General features: G+C 42.7%; 1 protein-coding gene across 11 annotated transcripts in view; it reads left to right on the top strand.

Annotated features, from left to right (window-relative positions):
* The window catches only part of Aak1 (AP2 associated kinase 1), a 151,697-nt gene that overhangs the window by 98,217 nt on the left and 32,606 nt on the right, over positions 1 to 20,874 (top strand). For 8 of the 11 annotated variants that reach the window (XR_008721354.1, XM_055617668.1, XM_055617673.1 and 5 more), the window contains 8 exons: positions 1,587 to 1,690; positions 3,017 to 3,096; positions 6,026 to 6,180; positions 7,187 to 7,542; positions 11,196 to 11,453; positions 14,771 to 15,003; positions 16,434 to 16,591; positions 18,362 to 18,466. Coding sequence is in view for 10 of the 11 variants with exons in the window: in XM_055617668.1 (XP_055473643.1) it covers positions 1,587 to 1,690; positions 3,017 to 3,096; positions 6,026 to 6,180; positions 7,187 to 7,542; positions 11,196 to 11,453; positions 14,771 to 15,003; positions 16,434 to 16,591; positions 18,362 to 18,466 (1,449 nt within the window). In the remaining variant the exon portion in view is untranslated. The remainder of the gene's footprint in view (positions 1 to 1,586; positions 1,691 to 3,016; positions 3,097 to 6,025; positions 6,181 to 7,186; positions 7,543 to 11,195; positions 11,454 to 14,770; positions 15,004 to 16,433; positions 16,592 to 18,361; positions 18,467 to 20,874) is intronic. The other 3 variants (XM_055617674.1, XM_055617670.1, XM_055617676.1) reach the window with 1 other exon arrangement.

Raw genomic sequence — 20,874 nt, 5'->3', positions numbered from 1 at the left:
GTGTCAGGTTGTTTTCAGAGGCAAAGCAGGGTGTCTGTACTCGGACTGCAGACATAGTAAGGAAGTGTGGAGGGAGGTATGAGAGAAGAGCTCATCTCCATGTTATTGATACCTTTTTTTTTTTTTGCTATTTTTTCTTTTTAATATCTGCATCAATGAATTCATGTTGAAAAAAATCAGCTCTTTATGGGACTGTAGCACTGACACCTTTTCTAGACCCTATTTAGTGTGCAAGCTATTTGACAATTCTTAACTTACAGTCTTCAAATTCAGCCTCTTGTTGCCTCCCCCAATCCTTTCCCCAGACCATCGTCCTTCCTCATTTTCTTTTGGTGGTATTGCCATCCAAACCTGGATAGGTAACAGAAGATTTTCTTTGGATCTGAAAGAGCAAGAAAGGGGGAAGAATCAGTGATGACCTAGGCTGTGGTGATTTTCTTTTGAGTTTCTACTGTTTTTATCAGTTGTCTTGGTTCTCATCATTGTCACCATAGTATGTACAGACGCTGACAGATTACGACTTGGTACGTTGCCCCAGTTTCCTACTTTTTTCCATCTTCTAGTGCATTCTTACCATGGGTCATTCCCAGAACTTGTCACCTTCTTGTTGAACTTGTCACTCCTGTCTTGTTGAATAAACTTGAGTGGCTTGCCAGTGATTCCACAATTAGGCCCTGCTTTCTTAGCACAGTATTTAAGGTCTTTTGTATTCTTTTTCTGTCCCACGCAGGTAGCCATCTTGGTACCATGTCTGTTGGGTTCCTGTTTCTAGGTGGCAGTGTTCATTTTCTGGCCTTTGTCTAAGGTGTCTTTGTTCACAGTGTCCTCTCACCTGGACTGCATCTTCCTTTACACTCCCATGACTAACTTTTGTCCCATCTCTTTGCAAGGCCACTTGAAGCTCCAGCCTCACAGATCTTCTGTACTTAGTGTACAGGTCATTCGTTACTTCAGCAGTAAACCACCTTTGCTCATTTTTGCATGTATTTACACATGTGCTTGTATCTTCTCAAAGGTTTCTCCTGAGGAATTTCCAGTGTCAGAGATGCTTGAAGGACCTGGAAAGAGACAGGCAGTTTATAGATCTGAGTATGTTAACTGCATAATTTTCCTCCAACCAAAAACTAGCTTATATATCTCCAAGAGTAGTAAGTAAATTTGTGAGTTTGTTTTATAGACTCGAGACAGACCCATGGATTGTCTGCCACCAGACCCTGAGTTCATGAAGTTTAAATTTGCTTGTATTTGTCAACAGTCATTTGTTAACAGACGAAATAAGCTAGGAAACAAGATGCAAGACCATGACACCTACTAAGTCTTAGACTATGAAACTGCTTACTTTTGTCTCAAGAGGGGGAGCCCTGATAGTCCAGGCACAGGGTATGAGCCTTAGTAGCTTTGCTTCAGCTTGATGAGTGGATTTCCTTGTTTCCCTTGCTAGAAAATGGGCTAATTGAACTGCCTGACTTTTCTGAGAACTGAAGCTTAAAACACAACCCAACTTTGGTAGTAGAAAAGTTCAGTTATGTAGCTGATACAACAACTGTTAGAATATCATGAAGTAAGCTCATGTGTGCTTGTTTTAGGGTATATGTTGGAACCAGACCCTGACAAAAGGCCGGATATTTACCAGGTTTCTTACTTCTCATTTAAACTACTCAAGAAAGAGTGCCCAGTTCCAAATGTACAGGTATGTGAATGGTGCTTCTTAAAACTGATTTATAATTGTTAAGGATGTTTTTATTTGTTCTTTGAGAATTTCATGTGTATATACAATACATTTTTATTATATCCATCTGATTCCTCCCTCCAACTTCCCTAGGAACCTTTCTAACCCATCCCTTCCCAAGTTCCTGTCCTTTCTTTTTCTTTTCCTTTTTCCTTTCCTTTCCTTTCCCTTTCTCTCTCTCTCTCTCTCTTTCTCTCTCTCTCTCTCTCTCTCTCTCTTTTTCTTTCTATGTCCTGCTGAATCCAATTAGTTCTGCCCATATGCCCACAGGTATGGGGCTATCCACCTGAGCACTGGCTGTGTACTCTCGTTACATTTACAAAGAGAAATGGCTCTCCCTCAACAGGCATCAACTGCCCATGGTTCTTGAGTGAGATGTGGGGCCTCATGAGTCCCTGGAATTTTGACTAACTTGATCTTGGGCAGGTCTTGTGCATGTAACCACAGCTGCCATGAGTTCAAGTACTATTTAAAGGAAATGAACCTCATCAAATTGTTCTTTTGAGTCATTATGGGTGTTAATCTCTGTATTCAATGAATATTAATGTCCCTTGCTTTACTCTCTTAGGACATTCAAGCAAAGCAGCTACTATAAAAAGAATACAATTTTCCCATGGAATTTAATTGTGAAACTGAGACAACTACACTGAAAAATAACACCCCCTCTTCCCATGCCTGGGGATTGAGCTCTGAGCAGAGCGGCCAAGTCCTTGCACAGCTCACCCAGAGCATTATGTCTGTTGTGTTTCCTTGGAGTGATCAGGTGCCTTGCTTCTTGAGGCAAGGTTCTGTTCTCCCTGCTGCACTCTCTCTCTTCTTGGGCATTTTGCTCCCTTGATGCATCTCTGCATTTGTTACCTCTAACAGGGAAATGAGGTCCAGGAAGTCATGTTAGAAGACCCCCAATGCTACTTCCATTAGCTCTAGTCAGACTTGTTTTTCCTTGTTTGCAATTTTTATTTTTCTTTAGACAAGGTTTCTCTGTTTATCCTTGGCTGTCCTGGACTTGCTTTGTAGAACAGGCTGGCCTCAAACTCAAAGCAATCTTCCTGCTTCTGCTTCCCAGCGTTCTGGGATTACAGGCTCCTTGTTTGGAATTTTAATTTTTATTTTATGTTTTAAAATAGGATCCTATTGTATAGCCCAGACTGACATTGATTTTGTGATCCTCCTGCCTCAACCTTTCAAGTCCTGGGATTTCTGCCATAGGCCATTATACCTAGCATCAGGCTGCTTATTCTTTACAGAGAAATCCATATACTTTTTTTTTTTCTTTCAACTTTTTAGAACTCTCCCATTCCTGCAAAACTTCCTGAACCAGTGAAAGCCAGTGAGGCAGCTGTAAAAAAGACACAGCCAAAGGCCAGGTAAGAAATGCCCTCAAGAACTTGCGTTGTGCTTGGTACCAGCTGCAGTGGAGGTGCCTACTGTTGGAGTCCTGTGTGATTGTGAGTAGAGACTGCCTGGATCAGAAAAGCAAGCTCTGCCTCCCTATGCAGAAACTGTTCTTTGAGAATGCTGAGAGAGATGTAATAAAATGCTGGGACCTACATTTGAAAAGAATCAAGAACCTCACAGATGTGACCTTTGCATGGCAAAGGTCAGGACTTTCTGAGATGAGGCAATGACAGACTTTAAGGGTTACTGGTAGAGAATTGTCTAACCTGTTTTTGAGCTGGTGGGTAGCTATGTTTATCCTCTACATTCCTTCCTTCTCTGGCTGTAGCCATATTTGGAAAGTGCAGTTGAAATGACAGTCCATGAACAGCAGAAGATCCCCTCAGGTCTTAGCTAATCACACTGGAGTCACCTAGGGTCTTCCAAAAACGAATTAAACAAGTAAAGGAAGATGCCCAAAGTCAGAAAGGCAGGGAGTGGGCAATTGAGTTCATGTCAGAGACAGCCCCTGCTTCCCTTATTTGGGAACCCACATGGAGAGAGATGTTTATGGGCTACATCTGAGCAGGGGGTCTAGGTCCTTTCCATGACTGGTCCTTGGTTGGTGCATCAGTCTTTGCAGGCTCCTGTGGGCCCAGATTTTTTGGCTTTGTTGGTGGAGTAGAAGGACTCTTAACTACTGAGCCACCCCTACAGTCCCTAGACAGTCCATTATGACAGCTAGTTTTAACCAAGTTTAAGTTCTATCTGTATGTGGAAAACTACTGCCCCAACCATTACCCAGAGGGTATTCTGGAAGTCCTGTGTTTGGTGAAACAGTCTCAAGATAGAATCATCTTGAAGCTGTTTTCTATACAGGCGTTTCAGTAGCAGTCACTCTGCACATTGACACATGGACAGAAATTTGTCTGTTCCTAGATTTGGTCAGTGTGTTTAGAACTTATTTGTCCACCAAGCAGCTTTTAATCTTTTTTTTTTTTTTTTTTTTTTTTTTTAAGACAGGGTTTCTCTGTGTAGCATTGGCTATCCCGGACTCCCTTTGTAGACTAGGCTGGCCTCAAACTCACTGACATCCATGTACCACCTTGCCTGGCTGGTTTTTAATCTTTTTATTGGAGACATTTAATAACATTTATACTGAGTATACATGAATTATTTCGAAGGAAAAAAGGTTTTATTTCCCTCTGATTTATTCAGTGACCTCACTTGTCACTCAAGAGTATATTATTCAGGGACCAGAGACTGGGGAGGTAGCTCAATTATTTTTTTTTTTTTATTGAAAATTTATACAATATATTCTGGTTACAGTGTCCCCTCTCCCATCTTCTGAGTTCCTCTCCGCCTCCCTACCCATCCAACTGCACAACTACTTTCTCTATGCCTTTAGGAACAAATTTGGCAAGTTTAAAAAAAAGAAAGAAAACTGAGAAAGCACAAAAAAAAAAAAAACACATATATGGACATACACAAAACAAAACCCATAAAAACACAAAATTGGAAACCATAATTAATATACAAGCAAAAGACTAGTAAAATTAAAAAAAAAAATAGCCCAAACAAAGAAATGTGAGAAAAAAAAAACTGTACGAAAACACCATTGAGTTCATTCTGTTTTGGTTATCTTCTGGGCCATGGCACCTACCCTTAAATGTAGTCTATATGCTCAGAGAAGCTTCATTGGAGAACACTAATTTTTCCTTTGCAAGTGGTTGTCAGTTGGAGATAGCGTCTTGCTTAGGGATGGGAGATCGTGTGCAAGTACTTTCCTGTCTCAGTGCCGGGACTCCATCTGGCTTGAACCTGTGCAGAGTCTGTGTATGTGGCCACAGCCTCTGTGATTTTATATGTTTGTCAGTCCTGTTGTTTCCTTGGTGCCCTCCTTCCCCTGTGGCTTTTATAATCCTTCCACCTCTTCTTCTGCGTAGCTCCCTGAACTCTGACATCCATTTAGGACTGTCCCAAAGTCTTACTCTCTTTACATTGTCGAACTGTGGGTATCTGTATTAGTTCCCATCTACTACAGCAAGAGGAAGCTTCTCTGATGATGGCTGAGCAAGACACTGATCTATGGTTATAGCAGGAAAATTGTACTTGATTTTTCCCTAGGCCCATGACCTGTCTAATGTAAGGTTTGGTCACCTGAGCAGTGTCAGGCCTGTGTTCTGCCTCCTTGAGTGAGCCTTAAATCCAATCAGATAGTAGTTGTTTATTCCCACAGTGTTTGTGCCGCTGCTGTCCCAGTGTGTCATGCACGTGCAGGCAGACCAGTATTGTAAACTGCAGGTTTTTAGCTGGGCGGGTGGTCATGAGCTTGGTTTGTGCTTGTCTTAAATGTCCTTATTTGGGGCTGAGGAGATGGTCTAGTGGGTGAAATTCTTGCCATGTAAAAGCTGGTACAGTAGGTGCTATGCCTGTACTTCTCACATGCACCAGCCAGGAGATGGGAGGCACACATAGGAGAGCTGTCTCCTGTGTTGACAGACCAGCTAGCCTGGTGCATGCAGTGTTGTACAGAGAGAGACCCTGTCTCAAACTAGGTAAAAGGTGAGAACCAACACCCAAAGTTGTCTTCTTACCTCCACGTGTGTATCATGGCACCTGCACACTTCTCCTCACAAATGTCCTTGAATCTTCATCCGTTTTTAAAGACTGCTTTGCTGAGTATGTATTTCCAGGGTTTGAAATGTATCATTCTATGCTTTCCTGACTTTAAGGCTGCTGGTGAGAGATATGTTATTTTGATGTATTTACCTTTGCAGATGAGTTGAAATTTGGGGGAAGTGTTGACTAAGCAAACCTGAATGGTTTGAAGGAGCATTGAGGGCAAAACATCATGAGTTCTTCATATCCTCTCTGTTTTCCCACATTTTAACAGCAATTTTGTTTTCCCTTTGTTAGACTGACAGATCCCATTCCCACCACAGAGACTTCCATCGCACCCCGCCAGAGGCCTAAGGCTGGGCAGACTCAGCCAAACCCAGGAATCCTTCCCATTCAGCCAGCCCTGACTCCTCGTAAGAGGGCTACTGTTCAGCCCCTACCTCAGGCTACAGGTCAGTAAGTGGTTTGCAGCTTGTTCTGGTGCTTCTTGATGGTAGTGTTAGAAGGCACAACCTAAAGAATAATGGGCTGAGCTGCCTGTGCATGCATATGCCCCGTGGCTACAAAAGGAGAAACTCTTTTTGTATTCAGGTGGATCTCTAAGACCCCTGAAGCCTGTCATCTGCATTTATTTCTTATTGGACCTTTGGTCCATCCACCCCACCCTATTTATTTTATATCTTTCTACTTGCTTTTAAAGAAACAAGGCTTAATTTTTTTGATAACCATAGAAGAATATAATTTCATTACTGCTGTGTTTATTAGAGTATCATCCTCTGTGTTCTAGTAGTCTGTTATAATGAGAGGAATGAGCTTTGTTTCATAAAGGGATTGATCCAAAATAACAAGTCACAGACCACAGCTTACCAGGAACAATTTTTGAAAAATGTGGTGGCCATCTATATACAAACAGGCATTCAGATGCTAGTTGTGTAAGCTACTCATAAAATATAAAAGAATGCTTTTGCTGTGATATGCAAGCTGGTAGAGAGACTATGTTTAGTTTTAGTGGTCAGCTATGTGTGTATATAAGGGTGACTAGAGGCGCTAACTACCAGACTCATTGGGTAAATGGAATGATGCCTAAGGGAAACCCCTCTGAAAGAGGCAAGTATTGAATCTTACAATTCCACCTGGTTTTTAAATTTTGGAAGCATAGGATTTGGCAAGAAATGGAACGCTATCCCAAGTAGAACATCACAGATGGCAAAGTAGTAGGAGCAGGCAAAGGTTGGGACAGTCTGCCTACTTCTGCTATTTCTTGTGTAGCAAATCAAAATGCCTTTTTTTTACAGAGTTTCTCTGTGTGGTCCTGGCTGTTCTTGAACACACTGAGATTCACCTGCCTCTCTTCCCGAGTGCTTGGATTAAAGGTGTACACCACCACCACTAGCCTTCAGAAAGCTATTTTTGTCTGGTAGAGTTTTGAGCCCTTACATGAAGTTTATTTCATTGCAGGACCCAGCAATCAGCCTGGCCTTCTAGCCAATGTTCCCCAACCTAAAACCCAAGCCACACCTAGTCAACCTCTTCAGTCATCTCAGACCAAGCAGCCACAAGCTCCACCCACCCCACAGCAGACACCTTCTACCCAGACCCAAGGTCTGCCCACCCAGGCCCAGGCCACACCCCAGCACCAGCAACAGCTCCTTCTCAAGCAGCAGCAGCCACAGCAGACAGCACCACAGCAGACAGCACCACAGCAGACATCAGGCACCTTTTACCAGCAGCAGCAGGCACAGCAGCCGCAGCCACAGCAGCAGCCGCAGCAGCAGCCGCAGCAGCAGCAGCAGGCTCAGACTCAGACTCAGCAGGTAAGGAGCTCTTTATGACACTTGCTTTGTATAATGGAATTGTTACTATTAAAAGGCCTGCTAGATGCAGCTGTCTTCCTTTGGAAGTTCTAGGATCGCCAAGAGCCACTGACCAGCACATCATCACTTCTCAGAAATGTGAAAACTGAAGCATCAAAATGTAGATTAATAACTCTCAGGATTTTCAGTGTTGTCCTCAAAGCTTGGGGAGTTTACGCCAACTTAGCACCCTCACTGAAGGAGCTACTTTCTAAGGAGATGCAGTGGGAAAAAATAACAACAATGTTCTATTAACACACAATTCCAGTAGTGTCCAGCTGTTTCAGATGTCTTATAGTTTAAGTTTGCTTGGTTGGATCAGGACCCAAACAAGGTCCATGTATGCTATCTAGATGGTGTATATTATTTTTTGTATTGAATATTTCGATTGAATATTCAATATATTGTGCTGAATATGCATTATGTATTTTTAAACTCTGAACATACTATGTTATAATGACTTATTTCTTTTTTAAAAACCGTGAATGTGTGAGTATATGCACGTGTGTATATTTGGTCACATACAGTGTGGTGGGCCTCTGAGGCAAAAGGAGCAATGTGTTGCAGGATGTTTGATTCCATTGTGCACCCTGATGTTGTGAGCTGTAAAAACCTGTGTCTTGTTTGGTGCGGCTCAGCCCTAACACACACCCTTAATTTAAGAACTTTGTGTTTATTGTAACAGGTGATTACGGTGTGACACATCCCTGGCACATGCCTTTAATCCAAGAGCTTTGTACCCAGGATTTAATAAAGTTAACTCTAGGTCAAAAGGCAGATCGAGAAACCAGCTGACAGGGAGTCAGTAAAAAGGAAAGACTTTGAGAGAAGGGTATTTTAGACAGCATGGAGAAGAAGAATGAGCTTTGGGGGCTTTTGAGCTCTTTAGCTTTTGAGCTTTCAGCTTTTTCCATCTGGTACTTGAGCTAAGTGAGGAAGGCTTTTTTCTCTGGAAAGTGGGCTGGGTAGAAAGATCTGCTGGGTGTTTTTGCTGCCTCTCTGACCTAGTAGGTTTTCACTCCAGCATCTGATCCCTGAGTCTTCACTGATAAGATCAAACGGTTGGGATTTTCTCTCATTATAACAACAGCAGTGGATCCCTTGGAGTTACAGTCATTTGTGCGACATCTGGCTTGTTACATGTGTGCTTGTTACATGTGAGCTCCAGCAAACATTTTTAACCTCTGAGCCAACTCTCCAACCACAGGGAGAGACTGATGTATCTTTTGTATATCCTTTTTTATCTCCTTTGCTTTTTTTTTTAAACTGAATTATTTGTTCTTTTGCATATTCTGAACTTGGCTTGGTTATCCTTTGGTCGCGTTTGGTGTCATTCCACCATCTACTATGTCTGTCTATCTGTCTATATTTGTGAGCCTGTGCATGTGCAGGTCAAAGGACAACTTTCAGGAGTCTGTTCTTCCTGTCTACCATGTGGGTTCCAGGAGTAGAACTCAGGCTATCAGACTTGGCTGCAAATCCCTTTAGTTGCTGAGCTCTCTCACTGGAACTAACCCGGTGCTTTCTAGAGACATGCTCAGTATGAGTTCAGTCCGGTAGTTCTTCCTGTTCATCCCACTGGGTGGATCATCCCACTGCTCTTTCTTGACCGTCAGTGTGCTTAGGTGTTTCTTTTTCATTTGTCTTGTTTTAATTTTTCTCTTTGGCTTAGTAACCATTGCTGATATTTCCCAAGTCCTGAAATGTACTTTGGAAGGTAAAATCATACTCTTTCAAGTGGGTCCTGGACATCAAACTCAGGTTATCTGGCTTCTTGACAGCAGGTATTTTTACCCACTGAGTCATCTGACCAGCATATAAAGAGTTGTTTTTTATCATCTGTGTAGTTACCCTGAGGTCCTGTTTGTACAGAAAAGTGCAAGAAAAATGTTAGGTTCTTTCTTTGTTCGTCAGTGTTCATTCAAAGGTGAGTGTTTTCCTTTGTGTTATTGTAAGTTTATGGATTTGAATGTGTTACCATTTTTAAACATGCTTAGAGTCTCCTAATTTTAGCCAGTTAAAGTCCCTTCAGATTGGATTTTGGGTCCCTTGTATGTGACTCCAGTGATCCATGATTTCTTTGCCAGTGAGAGTAATGAATTCCAGGATCATTCTGCTCTTAACTTAGAGTCATCCTTTTCTCTAAAGAAATAATTAGTTGTTAATGGGTTATGTTGGTAATTGTTTCTAGGCCTTTTTAGTAGATACTTTGAAATAGATTTCTTCTATTAGAAAATGAACATTATGAGTTCAGATTATATATTAATTCAGACTCATAATTGAAAACTTTTGTTAAACTTCTTAGATTTTGTTGTTTTTATCATCTGAAAATCTTTTTGTTGTTGGTTTTGAAATTTCAAAAGCCCAAGCCAGGTTCAGTGTCTCTTTCTTCTTGCTACTTGCAGAAGAGAGTAGCCTTGAACTCTTGGTTGTCACCCTGCCGCAGCCTTTCAAGTCCAGGGTATACAAGCAGGCATCATCATGCCTGGCAACCTTCAAATATTATTTTCAAATATTATTATATTATTTCTAATTTGGCTGCCAATTAGATACAGAATACTGACTTTATTTTGATTTTTGCTTTCTATATCATGTTGTTTTATGAATATGTAAAATAATTAAATAGTTTTAAAGTTAGATTTACAAATTTTCATTCCCTCGTTCTTCTTGCAAAAACATATTTCTCATTTTCTTCTTTAGAATGCCCCTGTGCCACCCTGAAGGGCAGATCACAGCCCTTTGAGTCCCCTGTGGGTGGGTCTGGGTTATTGCTGTTGTAAACAGGCGGTTAAACTAGTACATGTTGTTTTTGCGGACCTTTTAATTTTACCCTAGTAGACACATGGTATACCAAGAGTATCCTAATTAAACCAGTAACAGTTTTGGGTGTTTTCAAGACAGGATCTTCACTTTTGTTTGTTAGCATCCTTTGTTAGTAAATCAGCATTTAGCTCCCAGCAGTGCCAGGAACATGGGTATAGGTGCACTTTTAGCCTCAACCACTTGGGAAGCTAAGGCACAGGGTTGCTTGAGCCCACGGGTTTTTGGAATAAGCCTTGGGAATGTAGTGCTGCCTTACATGAAGCACAAAGAGGAGGACAGTCACAGAGTAATAGAGTATTTGAAGATGGCAGAATTTCATAAAGGTAGATATGTTGGGGAGCATACTTTGGAAAGGTTTGGATAGGTGCTAGTCACCAGTTAACATTTGAGTTGCTCTTTTCAGGAACATCTCTGAGGCATTCTATTCATGTGGGGAAGCATTTGATTCTTGGCTGCTTCAAAATCCTTTGTAAGATGGATTTCTTCTACACGGGGGATCTGTCACTTGCTACTGTTCACCACAGGTCTCAGAGTCACTTGAGTTAAATCTGGTAGCTTCCCTGGGCCTGGGCCTGGAAAGAAGGCTGTTGCAGTAGGAAGGGCCTGGAAGTGAAAATGTTGCTGGTATGATTCTAATGTCCTAAGTCCTTTTCCGAACTCTTGGCTTTTGCTGGGCCCTCCCTTTGTCTTCAGCATTGCCTTTATAGTTATTGAGACATTAGTCTTTTGTGACTGTGGCTCTATGCTAGGCTGATATTCACCTCCTCATTTCTTGCCACTCTCCTGTGCAGTTTCAGGCAATACATCCAACAGCCCAGCAGCCAGTTACTGCACAGTTCCCTGTGGTGTCCCAGGGAGGCTCTCAGCAACAGCTGATTCAGAACTTCTACCAGCAGCAGCAGCAGCAGCAGCAGCAGCAGCAGCAGCAGCAGCAGCAACAGCTGATGACTCAGCAGGCTGTCCTGCAGCAGAAGACTGCTGTTGTAGTTCCACAGCCTCAGGCACAGCCGGCCGCAGCCCCACAGCCAGCTGCTGCCCAGGAGCCTGCGGTAAGAACCAGTAGGGCTTGGTCTACAGACTGGAGAGGAGTATGCAGTGATGCTGGGAAAGGGCAAGGGAAGAGGTAGCAGCAGTCACAGGGGCCTCTGAGTTAGGGTTCTTCTCTGCTTTTCCCAGACAAAGTGTCTACTGTCTTAGGAGTGAACCCTCAGTCTTCTCATGAGTCCTGGATGAGCCAACACTGAGCTCTGTGCCCTGGGTGGTGGGTATAGAGACACAAGGTGGAAGTCAGCTATTTAGCAGGAGGAAGAGAGCTGTCCAGCTTGGAGCTGCCCCATCTTACTGATGCATGGTAGGGCTCATCCAGAGAAGTAAGTAAGTGAGCAAGAAGTGATGATTGGCAAGGAAAAGCATCTGTTCTCCCTTGATGATCTGTACGGGCATATGAAAAAATGCCCACAAGGTGGTGTTGACACACTTTCTGCTACTGCAGAACACTCAACTTCAATTCCCAGCACACATGTTGAGTAGCTCACAGCTGCCTGGAACTTCAGCTCCAAAAGCATCCCATGCCCCTGGTCTCCTCAGGCACCTGCACTCAGTATGCAGGTACACATGCATACATATATGCACACACACACACACACACACACACACACACACACACACATACACACATACACATTCACACACAAATAATTGTTTAAAGCCTCTAACAAAATAGACATCAGACACCACCATTCTTCATAGTGTATTCCTCTCTCCTGCCCCCTTTAAAAATTTTTATTTAACCATTCTTATTTTGAGACTGGTCTCACTGTAAAGTCCAGGCTAGCCAGGAACTTGCTGTGTAGACCAGTTTGACCTTGAAATCACAGAGATCCACCTGTCTTTGCCTTGAAAGCATAAATTAAAGGTGTATGTTACCCACTATGATTTCTTTCTTTTTGCTTTTTAAAACTTTATTTTTTTTTTATTAATTACAGTTTATTCACTTTGTATCCCAGCTGTAAAACCCTCCCTCGTTCCCTCCCATCGCCATCCTCCCCAAGTCCACTGATGGGGGAAGTCCTCCTCTCCTTCCCTCTGACCCTAGCTTATCAGATCTCATCAAGACTGGCTATATTGTCTTGCTCTGTGGCCTGGCAAGGCTGCTCCCCGCTCAGGGGGAGGTGATCAGAGAGCCAGCCAGTCACTGCATTCATGTCAGAGACAGTTTCTGTTCCCATTACTAGGGAACCCACTTGGAGACTGAGCTGCCGTGGGCTACATCTGTGCAGGGGTTCTAGGTTATCCACTATGATTTCTTGACTCTCCTTCCTAATCCTGTCTTTGGAGGAGGAGACATTGCGATGCAGAAGAGCCCCGGCCATATTCAGGTTCTACTTCCAAGTGGTCTTATGACTGTGGTTGACCTGTTAGCCTTATGAGACTGAAGATCATCTTCTCTTGCCTAAGTAAGGGTGCGGGAATTTGTTCTGTAAGGTCCACCTCCGCTTGTTTTCTTTGAATCCCAATGTCCATAAAACTTGCCCTGTTGGGCTGCTGTGTGAGCAGCTGGTGGATGGAGCTGCTGTATATTACCAGTTGAGTATTCCTTGTCTAAAATGCTTAGGACCAAAAAGTACCTAAGAGTCTGGCATCCTTGTATCCATAAGGAAATATTTTGAGGGTGAAATCCAAATCTACTTGTGGAGTAAATAAGTGTATATTATATTTTGCCTTTGGCTGTAACCTGCTACAGGGGTCAGGCGTGGAATTTTCCACATGTAGTATCATGTCAGTGCTCAAAGGTGTCAGTTTTAGGAACCTTGGGAATTTCAGGTTTTCAGATTAGAAATGACCAACTCTTGCTGTCTTAGAGATGTGGCTCAATGGTCCTTTGCTCATTGATGAATTCTTCTGCTAGAGGCATCTGTTATGTATGCTACATTTGAAGGATAGGTAAGAGAAGTGTTCTCTAAATGGTGTGGATGTTTTTTAACGGAGTCCGTAGTAGCTGTGAAATACCCTTTCCAGTGAGATAAGCCAGTCCATGACTGACCCCTGTGGATACTGGCATTCAGATGGCCTTTCTGATGGACGCAGCTCTGGACCCCAAAAGAAGATGCAATGCTAGGGCTCTGACCTTCACAGAGCTCTCTGTTCCCCAGTGGGCTGTGTTACCCCTCCTGGCTTAGTTTGGTTGACAGTAGAGCCTTATAGATCTGCTGCTATTCATCTTGTTGGTAAAGTAGTTGACATATAGACACAGGTAGATAGTATGCCTCAAAAAACATTCCAATCCTAAGGACAACATGAGGACAGTCTCCCCTGCTATGAGCATCCTGACCCACTGAGCTTTATGTTCTTAAATTCTTTCTGTCTTCAGAGATACAACATAGGAGCTGAGCTTCAGTGTGGAGAGGCAGCTCTCACTTGAGTGGAGAGATTGGAGGGAAGGGATAGTTAAATTCCTGAGTCACTCAGTATCCAGTCATTTTATTTTCAGATTGACAGAACTAAGGAAAGGGCTTAGTTCTGGGTTGCTTTTAAAATTACTTTGCTTGATACAGGTAGGTGGCTTATGCTAATTTACATGGTTACAACTACATTCCTATTCATTTTTTTTTTTGTTCTGTGGACCCCTTCTCAGGGGTCCTTTTATTAACTCAGTTATTGTTAAGGTTTTTCTTCCATGTCACTGTATTTTCTGATGATCTTCACTTCTTTTAATGAATATTGGAACAAGCCAACCCCACAAAAACAGTGTTGCACTTTTGTTGAGGGGTTGAAACAGAAAATAGGTTCTTGTGAATCTAGCCCATCAGCGAAATGAAGGCCATTAACAACAAAAAACCAGAGCCACAGTTTCAGTCATACTGGGATTGTTTGACTCATTCTACTCAGTGTAGGGGGGTGGTCCAAACTCTCATCAGAAACTAATGTTTTCCAAAGCATCTTGGCTGGAGTATGTCTTCTCTTCTAGCTGTAAAAGAAAGTAGACTCTGCCTGTCCTGTGGAAGCATCCCTGATGAGGTACTGTTTCTCCTCATCAGGATAAGTAGAAGGAGGCCTTTTATGATACCTTCTAGGTCTTTAGGGCTGGGAAGAGCTTCTGTGGTCTTGGGTTGGCAGCTACATTACATCTTGTTGACGTGTATATTGAAGCTAATGTGTAAGAACCGGGCAATGCCTTGGCGGTGTCAGTCTCCGTGGCAGTTCAGATGGCTCTGCCTCGGTGCTGTTGATAAGCTTAGCCATTTAATCTTCTATGAGCAAATGAGGTGTTATTATACTCAGTTGTTGATTTGTTGTGTTTTCCCCCATTTCCTCTTTTTTTGTTTTGTTTTGTTCATAATAAAGCTTTGCATTTCTGTGTCCCTAGCAGATTCAAGCCCCATCAAGACAACAGCCAAAGGTTCAGACAACTCCACCCCCAACTATCCAAGGACAGAAAGTTGGATCTCTTACTCCTCCATCTTCTCCCAAAACCCAACGTGGTGGGCACAGGCGGATTCTCAGTGATGTAACCCACAGTGCAGTCTTTGGGGTTCCTGCCAGCAAATCAACCCAGCTGCTCCAAGCAGCTGCAGCTGAGGCCAGTCTCAATAAATCGAAGTATGTTTGTTCTTACCATGTGGGCTCGGTCTGCGCTGGGTTACTGTTGTATGGTTCTTTGCATAAGCTTGCGGAAGTAGACTACATATGTGGCAGTGCATATCTGTATTTAGTAAGAGACCGTGAGCTTGTCCGCAGTGTGCGCTTCATACAGATCATAAGACTTTTAGTTTCCATTCTCCCATCTGTTCTATGCTCTGTAGAGTGCTTTCAAAATGGTCTGACCAAGTCTCCATTTACTGGCAATTACACATTGGACACCTACCACCTGGAAGGTGGCTACCTCAGCAAGCACTGTCTACCCAATGCTTGGCTCATTCTGCCCTTTGGAGCTGCTGCTTTCCCTCTCCCATAGAAGGCATGCTTGGACTCCTCAGATCTGTGTCAGCTGCTGCTCTTTCCTCTCATGCAGTATTTTGTCTAGGAATTTTTTTTTCTTTAGTGGGACAGGTGAATCCCTTGGCCCATTTCTCTGAAAACTCTGTATGATATGCATCCATAAATAATGTTTACTGTAAGACAACACTGCAGGCCAAATCTTTGTTTTTAACAATTTTTAAGACATTCTTTTTTTGTATATTAGTACTTTATCTGCATGTACACCTACATGCCAGAAGAGAGCATAAGATACCAATGTAGATGGTTGTGAGCCATCATGTAGTTGCTGGGAATTAAACTCAGGATCTCTGAGAGAACAAACTCTTAACTGTTGAGCCATCTCTCCATCCCTGGACTTTTTTTTTTTTTTTAAGCATACATCACACTATTTTAGCATGAATTATATGTGTGTCTGGCTAGCCTTCATGAACCTGGTAGGGTTGCTGGTCTGTGCTTCATGTAAAGTCAGTCTTCATGACCATTGTTCAGTCAGTGTAAATTTAGAGCCTTGGCTTCCATGAAACCATGCATTCTTATGTTAAACACATTTAAGTCGTGAGAGACTGGAAGAGAAGTAGGTGATGTAGACATACAAAGTAGTGGCAACTTTATTTCATTTATTTATTTATTTTTTTTTTTTGTGAGTGACTCTGCCATTGACTAACATTCTAAACATATGATGATAGCTTGGAACCACACACACTAGATCTTGAAAGGTCAGAGGCAGCCAAGACAGGCCTAGGATTCAGCCATAGCAGAGGTTGGTTGTGCTCCGCACACAGGCCTCAGGATAGGTAGCTGTGGATCGTAACCTGAAACACCTTGCAAAAGACAGGCAAGCGTCAAGATTTCATGAGAGCTGAAGTGACGGAGACAACGCTTGTAAAGACTAAACTCTTCAGTTTCTATGGGAGGTCCTTTCTAAAACACCATGGAAAAATGATGGTTTGACTGAGAAAAGAACTGGTACCATAATGAAGAGAAAATATTTTGGGTCCTTCTGATTTGTTTAATTTTCTTTTCCTTCACTGTTGGGATGCCAACCTTCCCAGGTCTGCAACCACCACTCCCTCAGGCTCTCCACGGACTTCACAACAGAATGTCTCTAATGCTTCAGAAGGCTCCACATGGAATCCTTTTGATGATGACAACTTCTCCAAACTCACAGCTGAAGAGCTGCTGAACAAGGACTTCGCCAAGCTGGGGGAAGGTGAGCAAGCTGAGTCTTTTCCATGCATCTTGGTTGTAAATCAGCTGAGAATAAACTTGAATGTGTCTGTGTCTTAGCTGCAGAGGGATGTGCTTGGGGAAGATTAGCATAGACCTGTCTTGAAAAGGGTTAGCTTTGGGGTTTGCAGACTGATTTTCATTTTTGCCAGAACACTAATTTTTTTTTTTTTCCAAAATTGATGACCAACTGTGAGAGACAGCAGGGAGTATGTGAGTATAAGAGGAGAAACTTTGAAAAGATTTAGTGCTATAAACTGGAATAATTGCATTAAGTTGAGTGATTTCTTGAAGATATGTGAATGTCCCATTCATCCTCAGTGTACTTGCCCAAAAATAGTAGCTGAGGGTGTGCCTCACAGGGTGCTGGGTCCTGATCTGTGTTATTCCTGACTGACCATAGAAAGGAGATTTTTTTAATAAAAGACAAGGTTTTTTCCAAAATATCCATACCCTGATTCGGAAGGCAGGACAAAGTGACATCTGCACAAACATACGCATACCATACAGATGCCTGGGAAATCTCTCCAGTGTTCAGCTGGAATAGAACACCCTTCATGTACTCAGGGCACAGAGCAAAATAATGATTAGAACCAATCAAGGAGATGAACTGTTTTACCAGTAGCAGTGGTTCTCAGCCCTTTGGCGGTCAAGCATTCCTTTGCAGAGGCTGCATGTCAGATATCCTACATGTCAGATATTTACATCACAAGTCGTAACAGCAGCAAAATTACAGTGATGAAGTAGCAACAAAAATAATTTTTTGGTTGGGGGAGTCACACAACATGAGGAGCTGTATTAAAGGGTCACAGCATTAGGAAGGTTGAGAACCACTGCCTTACAGCAATGTTTTAAATACATACTTTTCTACCATTTTACTTTGTTTCATTTTGAGACAGAGTCTCATTATGCAGTCCTAGCTAGTCTGGAATTCCCTACATAGACCATGCTGGCCTTAACTTCACAGCGATCCACTTACCTCTCTTAAGTTGTAGACCACCATACCTGGATAGCTGACTTAGCCTTTTTAGATAGAAGACAGGGCACAGGATTTAAATTTCTTTGACAAGTTATTTTCATTGTTATCTCTGCCACTTCTTATTCTGTGCTGTAAACAGAAATGTCTTCCTGTGTTATTGAAAGTTAGTATGTTCGTGTCTAATTAATGAGCCCTTGGAAGATTTTATTTTCAAATTACGTATATGTGCATGGTCCACATTTGGCTTTATGCATATGAGTGCAGGCCCTTGGAAGCCAGCTACATCAGAACCCCTAGATCTTGAGTTTCAGGCAGTTGTGAGTTGTCTCATGTAGGTGCTGGGAATTAACTTTGGAACTCTGGAAGCACAATACTATGAATCATCTCATCTCTCCAGCCCTAGCCCAGAGGGTTGTTTGCTTGTTTGTTTGTTTGTTTATTCTTGTTTTTTAACTCTTGTCTATTTTTAACCTCGGGTCTGCATTGCTGTTGTTCCACTGTCAGCTTTCATGTAGCACTGCTGTTGTTATGGCTGTCCTTCATAGCTTCTCACCACTCTGCTACCACTCCCTCTCAGTTCTCAGGCTGCTTCCAGCTTGGAAAATGGTCTTTGAGCATTGGCACAGACAAGGATTTTTTGTGTGTGTGTCTGGTAAAAGTGTTGCCATAAATGTAGTAAGAAGAGTCAAACCAGAGTTAGTTCTTCACTTTACTATATGTCTGTGTACCCCAGGATTCTGAGACGATGAACCAAGTGGTGTTTTGTCCTTCTAGGAAAGGTTCCTGAGAAGCTGGGTGGCTCTGCAGAGAGCTTGATCGTAGGCTTCCAGCCAACGCAAGGAGATGCCTTTGCCACCTCCTCGTTTTCTGTTGGAACTGGTGAGTGTGACACATGCCTGAGACACAAGGCTCACTGTTGTTACCTTCAGAGTTCCACTTCCCTGACAGCTCTAGCATACAGAGACCCAGTTTCTGGTGGTAACTCGCATCTTCATTCTTTCAGTAGTTATCCAATCTGGAAACATTTAAGGACCGTCTATAATCACTTTGAACTCAAGCGGTGGAGTGATCTTTTGAATAGGCCTGAGTTGTTCTCCTTAGTTCAGGATGTGTCTTATACAGATATTTCTAACTTAAGGTCTAGTGCTCTGGTACATTGCTTAGGGCCTTTGCGATGACTTAAAGGATTCTAAGAATTAGAAACTGTCTTATACTTGATATTCTAATATGTATGTGTCCATTTTTAAAAAAAACAAAGCATTAAGAAACTTGTTTCCCAATTATTAGTAAAAATTATCTATAGTTATTATATAAAAGTTATAGTTTGTATAGAAACAAGTCCAAATCACCTAGATATAGCATTATGACACCATGTTGATGTATGTCTTAATCACTGATCTATGAAGAGACACCATAACCAAGGCAACTCTTATAAGAGAAAACATTTAATTGGAGGCTTTTTTAAAGTTTTAGTCCATAGTCATCATGTCAGGAAGCAGACAAGTCATATTGCTGAAGCAGCTGAGAGCTTTACATCCTGATCTGTAGGCAGCAGGACTGACATGGGCTTTTAAAACTTCAAAGTCCACTGCCAGTGACATACCTTCTCCCAAAAAGGCCACACTTCTTGATCCTTCCCAAACAGTTCCACTATCTGGGGTCCAAGCATTCAAATATCTGAGCCTATGAGGCCATTCTCATTCACACCTCCACAATGTGCAGTCTACATTTAAAAATTTTAGGATCACAGACATCTTTGTGAATCTAATGTAACTTACTGATCTTCCTCATTAAAATACATTGTACAAAAATGATCATAGTTTTGTACAATTTTAGATTTGGTTTGAGATTGTAATACTGTGATGTCCATCTTTATATTTTAAAACCTTTCTTTGTTATTTTTATTTTTTTCCACTGAATAAATTTGACATGGGCTAGTGAGATGGCCAGTAGATAAAGGCACTTACCACCAAGCATAGCCACCTGAGTTTGAGTCCCAGAACCCACATGGTGGTAGTTGCCTCCTAAGCCCCAGCACCCATGTTCTCCTTTCCTGTGCTGGGCTGCCTGGGTGAGGCTACCACTGCAGTTCCGTGTACTTTCTGTCATCTCAAGGCCTTGATACTCCAGTCTCTCCCTGCTACTACTGCCTCCTACAGATCTGGCCAGGCTAGGAACAGTCCCTGCTAGCCTAAGGAAGGGCCAAATGTGCCCTTGCTTACACACCAGAGCTTAAGGTCTGGATTCCTTCATTTTGGTTGTCTCTGCAGTAAAAGTAGGTACCAGTTATTTTCAAAACCACAGTGTGAGTGAGGAAGCCAGGTCCAGGGAACGGGGGTGTTGCTAGCTCATCTAATGCTGCCATCTTTGCCTTTCACATTATTGTATGTCAGACTCTCCCTTGTCCCTGAGGAGCTGGCATTGGGTAGGACATAGCTGAGGCTGTTATGAAGTGATGGAATCTCTCAGAGGAACATAGGATCCTGAAAAATGGGGAGAGAGCAAGAAGCTGGGAGACCAAGCTCTCAGAGGGAAGTAAGCTGGGAAGGAAGAGCCAAGTCAAGGAAGCTGCTGTCAGAAGAGATAAGATTCAGGGTGAAGAGAGTAAGGGCAAAAGGTGTGCCCTGTGGGCTGGCAAGATGGCTCAGCACTCACAGGTGTTAGGTCCCTACCTGCTGCAGGGTGTGACTGGTAGACGCTGCCCTCTACCTAGGGGTGGGGCTTCCCTCTCCCAGAGACCCTTCACTATGTAATCCAGACACTTGAGTTCCTCCTGCCTTTTGCCCTTTTTGCCCTTGCCCTGGCCCTTCCCTCTTTCAACCCTTCCATTTGCCCCTTCCTCTCCTTCCTCTTTCTCTTTTTCCTCTCTCTCTCTTTCCCCTCTTTCTCTCTGAACATGCTTCTCTCCTCTCTCTCTGTCTTTCCCCCTACCTTTCCCACACTGCTTCCAGTAAACATGAATTTATAGAATATGGCTTCATCTCTATATTAGCTCATTCCAATATTTAATCAATCAACATGTGCTTGCTGGGCAAGCCTGGAAGACTGAGTTCCATCTCTGGAACCTGAAAGTGGAAAGAGAGAACTGACTCCACGCACATAGTATACGTAAATGCTGCAGACACATCAGGAACACACACTGTACACACATCACGCGCGCACACACACACACACACACACACACACACACACACACACACATCCCCTCCACATTACACATATGTCAAAATAAAAAGAAAACTATGTAAAGGGGGTATAAGGCAAGATGGCTCAGTAGGGAAGGGCTT

This window comes from Psammomys obesus, unplaced genomic scaffold, assembly GCF_907164565.1.
Source record: "Psammomys obesus unplaced genomic scaffold, mPsaObe1.curated_primary_1811, whole genome shotgun sequence".
Lineage (NCBI taxonomy): Eukaryota > Metazoa > Chordata > Mammalia > Rodentia > Muridae > Psammomys > Psammomys obesus.
This window is presented reverse-complemented; position numbering and strand designations above follow the sequence as displayed.